Source organism: Tenrec ecaudatus, chromosome 16 (assembly GCF_050624435.1).
Source record: "Tenrec ecaudatus isolate mTenEca1 chromosome 16, mTenEca1.hap1, whole genome shotgun sequence".
In the NCBI taxonomy this organism is placed as follows: domain Eukaryota; kingdom Metazoa; phylum Chordata; class Mammalia; order Afrosoricida; family Tenrecidae; genus Tenrec; species Tenrec ecaudatus.
This window is the reverse complement of record NC_134545.1, coordinates 45600518-45615022: the sequence shown is the minus strand read 5'-3', so window position 1 is coordinate 45615022 and position 14505 is coordinate 45600518. Positions and strand designations below refer to the sequence as shown.

The window sequence follows — 14505 nt, the reverse complement described above, 5'->3', positions numbered from 1 at the left end:
TCTTGAAGCATGGGCAACAGTCTCCGTGCCAGGTACTCGTACGCCTGGAGGCAGATAGAGGAGTGGTGTCTCATTTTCTAAGACCATCAGAAATAGGTGTTTTCTGGTGGTCTTAGGCGACCCTGTGAAGGGGTCGTTCAACCCCCCAGGTTGAGAACCGCTGCTGTAGGGTGTGGACAACCCCACCTCCATGGAAGGCAGTGGAGTCCAGGAAGCCCTTGAGGAAAGGGGTGCGACAGGACCAGCCAGCCAGGGCAGTGGAACAAACACCATAACTTCACGTGTACCAGACCGCATGGCCTCCCGAGGCATGGTGACGACTGGTCAGTGCGAGACGAGAGGGCCCTAACGCTGAGAGCAGAGGCCTGGGAATGGGCTTACCGCAGGCCCAGATATCCACCGGTTTTCCGTAGGGATCTTTCCTCAAGACCTCAGGGGATAAATAACCCGGGGTGCCAGCAAACCCTGTAGCAGGAGAGAGGGCAGAGCACATGGAATCTGCTTTCTCGCTCATTAAATCCCCATCAGCAAATTCCCCCAAGTCCTTTTTGCCCGCCTGCTGCTTTCGCTCATAAGCTCCCAGCACACGGGCAGCAACAGATGATAAGCTGGGGCTCTTGTGTTGCTCGGAATGGAAAGCAGACGGCAAGTCCACATGCCTTCCAAGAACTCCCAATGCCTCCCCAGGGGCAGCAAGAACGCACAGCGACAGCGCTGACAATAGCTAGACTCACTGGCACGCTCGGCAAGGAGCGCTCTCTGGACACCCCACCCCCGGCCGTCTCGGAGGAGGCCAGGACCATTAAGGGTCTGGCTTCTAGTTCTGCAAGAGGAAGGCTGATCAGGAAGGGCGGGGGCTGCATTCCAGGAAGGCAGGGTCACCCTTACCAAACCAAGCCTGTTGCTCTCCCTGGACTTCGATGGCTAGGCCAAAATCAGCCAGCTTGACGGCGGCACCCTTGCATTTACTCGCCAGCAACAGGTTCTCCGGCTGCAGAAGAACAGTGAGAACCTTGTAAGGTGCCCACCTGGGGCCCCAGGCCCCTGAGCAGCCTGGTTTAGGCCCACGTAGTACTACTATCTGGCACCAGGTGGTGCCAACGTGCCACAAGTGGGAGACAAGGAGGTGTCTGGGTAAATCACCTTCAGGTCCCGGTGGACAATGTCATGCTGGTGGATATGGTTAACGCTCTCCAGAATCTGATGTATACAGTGGCTGAAAGCAGAAGGAAGAGAGATGTCAGTGCAGGGTTAACGGTTCCACCGTGACCACAGGCTGCAGACTAAAATACGGAAGCTGGGGCCACAGCCTCACAGAGGATCACTGGATGATGAGCTCGAAGGGACACTGTGCACTGCCAGTTCAGCCTCTTTTTCCAGATGGCCCGGGCAGATGAAGAGGCTTGAGAATGGTCTCAGCATGCCTCCTGCGGACTGGAGAGGTCCAAGCACAATCGGTCAGTGTCCAAGGTATCAGGGAACACTTCCCAGGCCCAGGAAAGAAGAAATCATCCAAGCCCACCTTTCCTTCTTTCTCTTTCCCCCTACCACTCTGGTTCTTGAAGAAGAGGCTTGCAGTAGCAACCAAGGAGACAGAATCCAACGACAACATCTCTGCTCCTTTTAGGCTGGGGACACTCAATCACTCAAACACTGACCAAGAGTCTATGGGGCATCATGCTTGGAGCACAAGGTACAATGACAAATATGAAGGCAAACAAGCCCCGAAAGTAGATCATCGAGTAGGGAGACCAAGCAGACAAAACAAGGACACAGATACCTTAAGAAACAACACACTTAACCTCAATCAGCATCACACTCATGCCACAGAGGTGATGCCGACTCCTCATGACCCTGGAAGGACAGGGTAGAACTGCCCCGGGTGGGCTCTGAGACTGGACATTTTGCGGAGAAGAAAAAGCCTCACTTTTCTCCCCTGGAGGGGCTGATGAGTTTGAACCATTGACCTGAGGTTGGCAGCCAGTGCAGAACTCACCACGTACCAGAGTTCCTTAAATGAGCATTTTACTGGTGTTGTAGGTTCTTAATCCAGATCATCCACCTCCCAAGCCACTTAGTTAGGTGTGAAGTTCAAACTCCTGGTCAAGAGCCGGTGTTGACGTCCAGTGCGGTGGTTTTTAAGCAGGGTAGGTGTGAGGAGAACAAGGGCTTTGGCCAACCCCCTACTCCTGGGACAGCTGACAATGTCTACAGACACCTCTGGCTGTCACATCCGGGGGACTACCTCCTGGCATCAAGTGGGCAGATCAGGATGCCGCCAAGCGCCCTACTATGCACGGAGCAGCTCCCACCACGAAGCATCCAGTCCAAGGTATCAGCAGCACTGAGGCTGAGAAACCGTGGTCTGAACGCTGAGGCTACAGACTTCAGGAGCTTCGGGGTACACAGAGCAGGAAGGCGGGGTGTCCAGGTGCACTGGCCTGGGTGGTCTAGACTTACTATCCTTTCTCTACAATCTGTTGCCGGAGCGCCCATACGGGCCAAGAGGACCTCCTGGGTCCCGGGGGGCGGAGGCTGAGGTCTCCCCGTGGGATGGAATGGAAGAGTGGGCCTCAGATTTTCAGACCAGGCCGAAGAGGCGAGTCTCTACAGAAATGTATAATTAGAACAGAGCTGGGCAAGCAGTGAGAGCCTTCTGGCCAAAAATGGCAAAAATGTGAAGTGTCCCAGCAGTTAGGCCAAGCCCACTGGTACAGTCACCCGCCTCCACCCCCTCCCCCAGGGGCCCTGAGCTCTCACTGCTCCCCTGAGCCTCCTCCTGCCCCTGGCTCCGTCCTCCCTCAGCCTCCAGGCCACCTCCCGCCTCTGGCTCAGTCTTCCCTCAGCCCCTGGGTTGGTCCTCCCCTGCTGGCATTGGAATTCATCTCCCCACTTGAGAATTTTTCCCCGAGGCTGAAGCATCTGAGGTTGATTGGCAAACATTGGTCTCTCAGGGCTAAGAGATTCTCCAGGAAGCTAGGCTCCCCCACTCTCCAGAGGCTGCAGGCAGGAGGATCAAAACCAGGTTGTAAAGACATCACCGTTGGAGAAAACCTGGGGCCGGGGGAGGAGCTGAGGCAGGAGTTGAGGCCAAACCAGCGCCGGGAGCTGTGGGTGGCGGGATGCTGCTGTATCACGGCATGTGGAGGAGCTGCCGGGGCCTGCAGGAGGCTGGGGGCTGAGGGCTGAGCGGAGGGACCAGGTAGTAATGGAGGCTGAAATATCCGAGAAGATTCCAGATGGACCACTAGCCCAGAGGTCTACACGCCTCAGGGTAGAAACCACATTTTCTGCCTCGGCTCAGTCAGTGCTGCTGCTGCGATTGGCCGAGTGGACTGCGGCTCACGGGGTGCCGTACGTGCAGAGAACCGCTCCACGGGCTTCGCGCCACGCATTTCCAGCGGACCGTAGACCGCAGATAGGACGGGGTATAACTGCCCCTGTGGGCTCGTGACTTTCCTAGCCTGACAATCTTCACGGGCAGAGCGGCTGGCGGGTTTGCAGCCCCCACTTTGTGGTTAGCCGTCCGATGCTTATCCACCAGCACCACCAGGGAGGCACCGTAACTTTCCAAACTCACTGCCGTGCCTTCGATTCTGACTCACGGGGAACCCGGAAGACAGTAGGATTGCCTGCGAGCACAAAACTTTAGGGGAGTCCAAAGCCTCATCTCTCTCAGCCCAGCCCAACTCGTAACCCACCACACCAGTAGGGCTTCTGAACCTACCTTCCCCACGATTATGCAAGTAGGCAACACGCCTGCTCGCCTAAGTGGGGGTCGGGGTTTATTTCTATCCCAAGCCCCAGCTCTACACTGGAACTAGAGGTCCTCGTGAGACCCGAAGTGGCCCCTGCCCTCACCTAGCATCGGCTTCACTGTAGTACTCTCTGGCCACGATGTCTTCAAACAGCTCTCCACCGGTAACACTGAAACCAACAGAGGAGAAGGGTCAGAACAGGCGAGGAGCCGGTGGCCAAGCCCAGTATCCAACCAGGTAAGAGTCCCAGCTGAGTCCCGGTGGAGATACTTCAGGAGAAACCTTGACTCTCAATGCGCTTCATCTGAGAGCCCAGAACACACCGGACCCTTCATGACCCAGGGCCCTGCTGGAGTCCCGGGACCCCCTTTCTTGCTGGGCAGTCTTCTTCACATAGAGCTTAGCTAAACCTCAAGCAGACGTGGCGCGACAGAGACCTAAGAGAAGGTAACCAACGGTGCAGAACGTCATAGCCATTCCTTTGGTTGCTCCTGGAGGACAACTCAAGTTGAAGAATGCTGAGACCAAGGACACGCACTGGAGAGGCGTTTCCGGGGCCGGCGGAAGCACGTCACACACAGTACACCCGCAGCCAAAGCGGAGGACTGAGCAGCCGGAGCCCAGGGGACGACCTTGGGTCTCCTCGTGTTTAAGGTCATGCAAAGAGCTGTGCTCTCCATTTGCACCAAGTTAATACGCCAAACACAGGACCAATGTGTCTGCACAAGGTGTGCTGGGGAACAGAACTGCTAGAGCCAAGGCCACTGCTGGGATTCTGAGCGCCAGGGAGACGTGCCCTCTGCCCACTCCTCCCTTCAGGAGCTTTGGACAACAGTAAGTCCCAATACCGGGAAGTTCAAAATCAAGTCCTTCCCTCAGGCTAAGGAGAGGGCACTTTGGCCCAGGCTGCAGACCCAGCTCAGACCTCTTCCCAAGGTTCATCCTGAGCCAGCTGGAGGGAAAGGCCGCCACCCCCTCAGAAGGAGGCACTTACAGGTCAAACACGAGGTAGTGGAACCCTTCTTCAGAAATACTGTCATGGAGGCGCACTGCAAGAGAGGAGGGGGGACAGAGATTAATAGAGAGAAAACGCAGAAATCCTATTCCTCTCCTCCGGCAGCCCACCCCCACCCTGGCCTGTCCCCTTGCTGAAGGAGCAGTCAAGTGAGGCGGCAATGTACTAAACACCCCCCAAGTCCAAGGTTACATGGCCAAGGAGGAAGCGATGCAGCCAGACCCCAGTCACTTGCCACCACCTCAGGTTGCCTCAGACATGGGTGAGAGAAGCTTCGTGGCTAAGAAGTAAGACGAGATGAAGACCTCCCACCCCACCCCACCCCACCCCAGGCCAGTCCTCAGGAAGCCAGTCCTGGGTGAACGGCGCATGACAGCGACACACCAAGTGCCTCCATGGGACGGAGAGGCGGGGTGCAAAGGGGCAAGATGGAAAAGCTGCTGCACCCTCTGACAAGAACGCAGTTCAAATCCAAGGGGCAAGCCCTCAGGAAAGCAGCAGGCACGCGGAGACGTGCCCACGGACGCTCACTGCAGGGCTATGGGTGCACAGCAGCCGAGGCTCACCCCAGGGAGATGGAACGTGGCACCCACCCTGGGATGTGATTGCGTCAGGAAAGAAACCAAGTTCTGGCCCGACATGGACGAGCCGTGAAAACGGACAAGGACAAGCACCCTCTGCGCCCACCGAGTTACACGCACCAGACGGGCCAATGCAGAGAGCCAAGTGCTCGCTCTCAGGGGCGAGGGGCAGACGTGTAGGGGGAGGCTGCTGCCTTAAAGGGTGCGGCGTCCCTTGTAGGTGAAGAAACCCTCCTGGAAATGGCCGGCGGCGGCAGTATACCCACCGCTCTGTCGATTCTGGTTCACAGTGACTCTACAGGCCACAGTGGAACCACTGACCTTGCGGTTCGCAACTCAGTGCTTAACACACTGGGCCACTAGGGACAGTGGCAACAGTGCCACTGGATTGTACACTTCTAAAATAGTGTAAGTGGGAAGGGGGGGAAAGTACATGGGAGAGTTTATCGGGAAGTGGAAGAAGATGGAAAGGCAGGATCTGGCACATACGTAAGGATGGTGGTGATGGGGGTGGAGGGGTGGTGATGGCGACGGATGAGGAGCCCTGGCAGCAATGGCGCACAGTCAGGCAACAACAGAGTGACGCTTATTCAGCACTCAAAATTCACCAGGCCCGCCCGGTGTTAGGCTTTTTATATACATTCAATTCCACAAACATTGATGACGCACCTACTGTGTGCTAGACTCTGTGCTAGGTGGCAGGATGCGGGGGGGGGGGGGTCAGAGTCCTGACCCAAGGAGGTTATTATTGTGACCATCATAGCGAGATGAGAGATAATCCCATTAGATGAGCACACTGGAGGCTGAGAGACAAAACATATCTTGCTAAAGGTCAAAGGGCTTACAATGGTGGGTCAGGGTATAAACCCAGTTCTCTCTGAACACAAAGACAGTCTACCCCACTGTTTCCTAGCAGAAAGATGGCTGGGCAGGGCAGCCCACCCACCCTGGCAACAAAGCAGAGCTGTCAGGAAACCCTGCCCATGAGTGAGCCTACGCTTCCTCAGAGACTGCCCCAGATGAAGGAACCGCACAAAGGAGACTAGAACCAACCACCAGCTGCAAGACAAAGCTGACCAGCAGGAGCCCCTCCCGCTCCCTTCCCGCAGAGAGAGCGGCAAAACACCAACCGAATGTCTCTCGAGAGCTCCTCTTCAAGCTCTCTCCCCACACAGCCACCTTTGGGTTCAATGCCAACCCTTGAGCATCATCTAATGCAAGCACAACTCGATGCTGGGTGCCTTGGCCAACTGTCCCCTCGGTCCTGTCCCGTTCCCCACCTGGACTCTCTAGCCGGGGCGCTTCTGTTCCAAAGGGCTTTAGTTGCTGGGACTTTTGCTCCACCTCCTTAAGAGGTTCCGGAATGGCCAGACAGCAGACCAACTGGTGAGGCCGTGGCTATAAAGCCATCTCCCAGTGGCATCACTAGCCAGGGCAGAGTTTACACTGCCCGGTGACACCGCCAGAGGGGTGGTGCCCAAACAACCAGCTATAAAACCGGGGGCAGGTTTTCCAACAGAAGTTTATTCTTCTTGGTAAAAAGATCCCTTTAGTTAAGTATAACAATCAAAGCATTTTTTGCTTTAGTAAGCCCAGCTTACAGGAAGCAATACACCTACAAGGGTAAAACACTATGCTGATTCACTTTTGAGCCTCCGAATGCCCACTGGTTGGAGCCGTCAGGATTATCCAATCACAACCTCACTCACGTCTCGAGGTCTCGTCTGCACGTGCTCCGAGCATGTGTGTGCACTTGCTCTTGCGGCCGCTGCTGTATTTTTATAGTCGCTGATTATATCTGATGTTTCAGCTACAATAAACATTGTGGTAAACAGTGTTTGTACACCTACATCCATAACCTTTCTGAGAATGAAGTAAGAATAAGAGGAAAAAGGGGAAAAATGGGCTTCCACTCAGTTATTGTTATATGTTATAATTCAAGGGAGATTTCACAAAACCATTTTGTTGTTGGTATTCACATTGGAATATGCAATTTTCAATCGGTGTTCTAGGATAAAAATTGACAACAAACATTACTAAGGCTTCCGTGTGGTCTGACACAGGACGTCTGGGTGGTGGTGGTGGTCTGTGTGACCATGATGACCTCCCTGAGTGACCCCAACCCTGGTGTCACACCACCTCTCTCGTGGCAGGCTGGGACTGCCAGCCGCTGAGCAGCAGCTCTCTTCCCTCCCTTAGACACCCATCTCCCACCAGAGCAAAAACAGGGCAACATGGAATTCAGGGCCCATGTGCCGGCGGCATTTCCCGTCTCTATAACCCTGTGCTGTTCTTCGCCTGCCAAATGAGGAATCGGAGGCCTGCCAGGGCTGGAACCAGGTCCCAACAACTGTTTATACTTCATGTTGCCTACCTTATTTGAGCCGATCTGGCTACTCAATCCCACATTCCACCCCAAACTCAGGATTTCTAAGATTTACCAAGAGAGTACAGGAGAGGCAGCTCTCCTCCTGATATTTCCCCACACTGGGGCCAAGGAGCTCACACTCTCCCAGACCTGCAGATGACAGGAGAAGAGCTTTTAGGGCAGACAGACATCTCTGGGCTCTCCCACCCACCCCAGCTCAGCGCGCAGCCCCACCCCCCTCTGTCTCCGTCGGGCCTCTCTGCCCTCGCTCAGTGCCTCGGTGAGCCCTGCTGCAGTTGCTGCTCCCTCGCGTCCAAAAGGACTTTGCATTTAATTAAAAATTTGCTATTAAAAAGCATTAAAGTGTGTAATACAAATAATCCCCTGGAAATCAGCTGTCCCAGAAGCTAAAGACCAGCATCATTAGGGAGGTGACGAACTGCCACAGGATGGTGTGCTAACAGGAGAGTAGGTACAGAGCTAACAGGCGCTCCTGGGGGAGCCCCACCGCCCAGCTCTGCTGGGGCCTGGCCCCTTGCCTGCTCTCACCCAGACCTCCCTGCCCCAGGAGAGTGTGTGTGTGCGTGTGCGTGTGTGTACAGGACAGAAAGTGCAGGCACCCATACCTATGCCCAGACATGGAGACACTGATGCAAAGAAAGAAACCCTCTCGTTCGTTCATCCTTCGCCAGGAAGGCCACACACAGAGCCCAGGTGGGAGGAGGCCAAGGGAGCTGGGAATTCGAAGACAAGGTATGGTAAAGGAAGCCTAACTTCTCCAGGCTACCCAGCTCCAAGCATGTCTGTGGTGTGTACCCCCAGGAAGCCGCTCACCAAGACCTCGGGGAATGCAGGGGGTGCCCTGACCCAAGTAAACAAGCAGCATTATTTTCATCTGAAGTTGTTAAAAAAATTATGAGGGAACTGGGGACAAGAGAGACGTGACAGTGCCATTTTAGTCCCTACCCACCAGCTTCTAGATACTAATGATGAAGATTATAACCAACCCACCCTACTGCAGCTGGCTCTATGTGCCAGGCATCGAGCCGAGTGCATAACATGCCTTGCTTTACTCAATCCTCGAATTCACTCTCCGAAGTGGGTCCGACTCGTGGTGGCATCTGACAGGAGAAACCAAGGTTCAGAGAGAAACTTGGCTAAGGACACTCCAGGAGGGAGAACCGAGCCCTGGAGCCCAAGGAAAGGGCCCTTGATGGCTTACAACCAGAAGGAAGTCACCTTCCCCAATCTTTCCCATGAACCTGGACATTCCACGTCCTGAGAAATCATTCCTTCAACAACTGCTGACAGGCTCCGCTGCCGGAGCAGCGTGATCACAGACACGGCTGCAGAGATACCCATGTCCCTGCCACCATGGAAAACCAAACTCACAGCCATCGAGTCGGCTGAACTGCCCCTGTGCGCTTCCAAGACTGCAACTCAGTATGGGAGTCGAGAGCTGAATCTTTCTCCCCTAAAGTGGCTGATAGCTTTGAACTGACAATCTTTTGAATCTCAGCCCTTGTAACCACTAAATCACCAGGGCACTGTGGAGCTTCCAGGCAAATGGAGAAGCCACTCAGGAGATGAGCAAGTACACAGCTGTGCTCTTGTGGCAGGCTGCTGGGATCGGCACCTGGCCTCACGTTGAGCCCATGGACGAAATGCTGCCCAGTCCTGTGCTGTCCCCATGACTGGATGAGACCTGGACTCCCGGGAGTGATCCACGGGCTTTGCACTGGCTGATTTTAAGTTGTCGATTCCCAGGCCATTCTCCCTAGTCCATCTTGGTCTGGAAGCTCTGCCCAAACCTGATGATGTTGCTCACCTGTGAGTGGTGGCCGCACAAGGGGGGGATGGAAGGTGAAAATTCTACCACAAAACCACCACTGCCTTCACCCAGGACTTCACTAACACAACTGTGCGGAGGGGCCTGAGGTCGGCGCAAAGAGTGCGAGGATGCGTGGTGCTAGGATGTGGCGGCCAGCCCACTCTGAGCTAGCGGGATCATGAAGGACAGGGAGGGCCAGGCAAAGTCTTGACAACAGAAAGATCTGGAAAAAAGAAGCAAAGCTATTTGTTCTGTTTCCACAATAAAGTGAATCACTGCTGTTTAAAATCTGGGTGAGGAAGAAAGGGCAGGCTAAAACACCTGCATACCTTTTTCTCAATGTCTTCACACCAAACACTATAGCTAGTTCCAATTCTTTAAAAACCACTGGACAATATCCCACATTTAACTAACAAGTCTTTGTACGGAAAGGACTGAGAAAAAAGTCACTGTAAAAAAGCCTGCCTCTTACTGCGCAGTGGACACACGACATTATGCATTTGTCAAAACTCAGAGGAAGATGCAAAACCATGAGTAAGCCCTAATGTAAACTATGGCCTTTGGTTAATAAACATCTATCGATACCGAGCCATCCATGGTAATACATGTACTACGAGAATGCAAAGCATAAACAGGAGAAAAATGTGCTGGGGAAGGAGGTTACACAAGAATTCTGTATATTTGCTGCACACATTTTCCTTTTTCTTTCTGTAATCCTAAAACTGTTCTGAAAAGTGAATCCTATCCCTCCAAACAAATAGTCTGCGGCAAAAATGCAGTTGGAAGGCAGTCTCATCGCCAGGGCTGGTGAGAGACTGTGGACAGGGGCTGAGGAGCTGCAGACATAATTCAACGCTTCCTTTTTTCTCATCAACATTAAAACAACAGTTGCCACTAGTAGATTCTGACTCACAGATCCCCCCTCCAGCCCATGTGTGTGACCCCATGTGTGTCAGTGGGGGCGCTGGTCTCATAGGATTTCCAATGGCTGGTTTTTAGGAAGCAGAGTGCCAGCTCTTTCTTGAATCGTCAGGCCCTCGGGTTAGATGCCCAAAGTGTCACCTGTCACCTCCACGGGTCCCAGGTCCAAGGCTAACGGGAACCTGGCCTAAGAAACCTGTGACCCAAATTGGGCTAGAGGGTCCAAGAGAGATCGTTTCCAGGAGTAGGGACCTCTTCCTCTCCATTTCTTAGACTTCTCTCGTTTGCTGAATCCTGATACAACAACTCCGGTAAGGGGGTACCGATGGGGAAACAGAGTCACAGGCAGATGAAATGGCCAGAGCTCACAGACACAAACTAGCAAATCCCAGACTCAAGCTTGGTGAGTGTAACACCACAACCCCTGATGTGGCCCTTTGCTCTAGCAAGTCTGGTCCACGGACCAGCAGCAGCAGCAGCAGCAGCAGCACCTGTACATGGCTGGACACGCAGAATCCCAGGCCCCAGCTCAGACCTGCTGGATTGGAATTTTAACATGACCCCGTGGGTGACGTACATTAAAGTGTGAGAAGTGCTGCTCAAACCACAACGCACGCTCCGCTGTGATCGAAAACTGCCGGGCTGCTCAGCACGGAGGCAGACAGAGTCTATTCATTAGAGGAACTGAGAGCAGGGAGCAAGCAGATCACAGGCGGAACCCACTCCACTCAGACTTCTGACAATCCGCACACTGGGTTGCCTCCCTCAACTCCCCGCCTCTGGCGGCACTCTCTCTGGGTCCATTGTGAGTTTGGCAACTTGGTAACCAACAGACTTTTAACTCCAGGTACAGATTCTCTCTGAAGGAGGAAACTGGGGAAGCCTCAATTACCCCGTCTCTGTCCAACCCACTCCAGCTCATGGCGACCCCGTGTCAGAGCTGAACCGTGCTCTACAGGATGCTGAATGACTGACTCTCAGACGGAGACTGCCAGACCTCTCTTCTGAGGTGTTTCTGGGGGAGACTGAAGTTTCCGAGCCCCTGGTTAGCAGCCAGGCGTGTTTATCATTTGCAGGAGCCGGAGTTCGTGAAACAAAGACCACTTCCACACGCCGTTTGGCCGAGTTCACGTGTATCCCTCCCTCCAGGATGGAGTTAAAGAGCCTGGTGCCAACAGGGCCACCACGCTGAAGGAGAGAGCCACAGAGCAGAGGGGAGGAGAGGGGAGGCGTCCTGAATGAAGGGCACCAATGGCACCTCTCCCACCACAAGCCAGGACAGGATCCATAGCAACCCCTCTGCCTCGAGACTCGCTCCCACTGAAGCCAGAGCGCTCAGCCAGCTCTCCCAGGACAGTCCTGCCTCACTGCCCAGTCCCTGCCCTTGACCCTGGGACAGGGCCCCTGACCAGCATCCCCGGGACACAGTTCTACACCACTAAAAGCCGACACCGTGACCAGCTCCTGTGGCCGTTCCTGGGCCTCTGGAGCAACTCTCGTTCTCTGCCTTACTCCAGCCTGGGGGCAGCTGGTCAAAGGAAAGCGCTACCAAACCAAAGGGGGTTCCCGGTGGGGTGAACCCTCAACAGTGTGGCTGTAACTGAAAGACGGGTGCTTCAGGTTTGCCCACAGGTACCTCGGAACAAAGGCCTGGTGATCTAACTGAGCCACTGGAAAGCCTACAGACCCCGGTGCTGCTTTGACTCACACACAGCCACGGCTGAGTCAGTGTGGACTCGGCGTGAGAGCCCCCGGGATTTTACTGGACCCGACTAAGCACGGCCTCAGAGGTCCGAAGTATGCAGGCCGTTTCTAGAAACAGCCAAACAAGGCTAGGTCCGTCCTCCGGCTAGAATTCCATTTCCGTCTCTCCTACTTGTTTCTCCGTTGTCTTCATCACACCCTGGCCTCCCCACAGCCAAGGCTGCCTCAGACGACGCAGGCACGGCTCGACCTCGTGCCTCGCGGGGCTGGGTTTCCCGTCTCTGTTTGAGGGTGGTCATCATGGCTGACAAAGTGGGGCCAGGAGGCGCAGAAGAGAAAGGCAGCATGAGACCCACCAAAAAGAGCTGACCTACACTGTCTGCGGATGGCTTCCCCGCCCGGGCCGCTCCTTCATGCCCTGTACCTCCTAAACCAGAGGTCACTCACTGACAAAGCCTCCAGGGCCAGGCAGGTCCCTGAACCCTGAGACGGCAGGGCGTGGCAAGGAGAGTGGCTCTGATTTCAAAGGCCAGAAAATCTTTTGGTTTTTTTTTTAATACTCTTTAGTCTCTTTGCTTTTAAATATTGGCAAGTAACACAAATCGTTTTAGACTACAGAGCCAATCAAATACACCATGCCTGGATCAGTGACTGCAGCTAAACAAACAAACAAACAAACAAACAACCCCGCCCCCAATCTCACTGCCATCGAGTCAAACCAAGGCTATCAATCTCTGAGAACAGAAAGCCTCATCTTGCCCCCGCGGAGCGGCTGGTTCACATCACACAACCCACTGAGCCACCATGGCACCGGCGACCCCCTCTGCGCCCCGTGGGCTGCGGGGAGTCACAGCCAGTGCAGAGGCACCGAGTCTGGGTGTCTGTGGGTGTGCTCGCTACAGGCGTTCTTCTCGGTGTGCCACACCAGCCAACAGGCAACACCACCCAGGCACTCCAGGACGATGATCCAGAGGCTGGAGGTGTTGGCTCCGTGGGGCACGCTGTGCCAGGCAGAGCTGGGCGCTGGCTCACCCGTCTGCTTCAGGTGAAATCCAAGCTGCTGATTTCAATCTATAAAGCCCTGCATGGTTTGAGTTCTGGTTACCGCAGAGTCGCTCCTTGGGTTGGCGCACGACCTCAGAGCAGTGGTCTATCTAGCCTGCGACCTGGGATGCCAGAGGCTGAGTAGTTTGGGAGGAAGCATCAAGCTTCGGCAAGTCCACCCTGAGCCTTTGCCACCAAGCAGGTGGCAGGACTGAGCCCGGGGGCGATAGCTAGGCCGTGCCCAAGGTACACAGAACAGATGCTGTCCTTTGTGGGGACTTGGGAGCTTTTAGGGAAAACCCAGCAGATGCAGCCGCTCTGGCTCAAGTCAAGAGACACTCCGACACTGCAGGCAGCCCAGTTTCTGTCCCTCCTGCTGCAAGGAGCACTAAATTGGGGCCAACTATTCTGCCAAAGACCGTTTCAGATGAGCAATGTAAAACTGAGCGGGAGTGGGCTGTGGCAGGCAAACCTCCTCAGGCTTTACAACAGCGAACAATGTGCTCTTGTCCCCAGTCAGGGTGGGAGCAGGGAGAAATACTCTTCGTTTTTCTCCTTCCCAATCTGAGCGGCTCTGCCACCCCTCCGCAGAGCAGCCACGCGGGCGGGCAGCTGGCTTTCCTGGCTCTGGGGAGGACAAATGGGGCGCCATGGAAACCCCAGAATGTGTGCGGCACTGCAGCAGAACAAAACTCTTTCAAGTCCAAAAACAAAATGCTGAGCCTTTCCTGAAGGCCCTGGATGGCCCCTGGTGAGGGAGGCTGGCAGGCTCCTAGCCCGAAGCCTCACACACTGTGGGCCTGGAATGCAGCCCAAGAAAGGGAAGAGAGAAGCCAAAAGAAACCCACTCGGCTCCCTCGGGCCCACAGGCTGGAGGCAGCAGCACGAGGGCAGCGATACTGGGTCTCCACACCAGAAACCCCGATGGTTTGACCAAGACCCAGCTACCCGCCTTCGCTTGGTCAGGGAAAAAAAAAAGGTAACAGGTGAGGACCCCCAGATGAAAGCAGCAGTGGGTCTCTGTCTCCCCGCCTCCTACAAGACAGCCACCAAAGACACGCTGCAGGGACACTTACCAATGTTGGGGTGTTTTAAAAGCCGGCAGATTCGAGCTTCCCGTTCGAGTTTCTGGTGATCTAAGAGCAGAAGAGAACAAACACAGAGCCATTAAATTCTAATCTGTGCTGACCTGCCCATTCGCTCTGTCAGTTCAGAGGCACCAGCTCCGCACGTTCATGTCCTGCCAAAGTAGCGCCACGTGCCCGTCAGATGGTTCTCATGGC

General features: G+C 54.8%; 1 protein-coding gene across 47 annotated transcripts in view; it reads right to left on the bottom strand.

Annotated features, from left to right (window-relative positions):
- The window catches only part of CAMK2G (calcium/calmodulin dependent protein kinase II gamma), a 64532-nt gene that overhangs the window by 28492 nt on the left and 21535 nt on the right, over window positions 1–14505 (bottom strand). For all 47 annotated transcript variants that reach the window (XM_075534181.1, XM_075534184.1, XM_075534178.1 and 44 more), the window contains exons 3-8: window positions 14299–14358; window positions 4753–4807; window positions 3862–3927; window positions 1144–1216; window positions 889–991; window positions 382–465 (exon numbers count right to left, since the gene is read on the bottom strand). In XM_075534181.1, the coding sequence (XP_075390296.1) occupies window positions 382–465; window positions 889–991; window positions 1144–1216; window positions 3862–3927; window positions 4753–4807; window positions 14299–14358 (441 nt within the window). The remainder of the gene's footprint in view (window positions 1–381; window positions 466–888; window positions 992–1143; window positions 1217–3861; window positions 3928–4752; window positions 4808–14298; window positions 14359–14505) is intronic.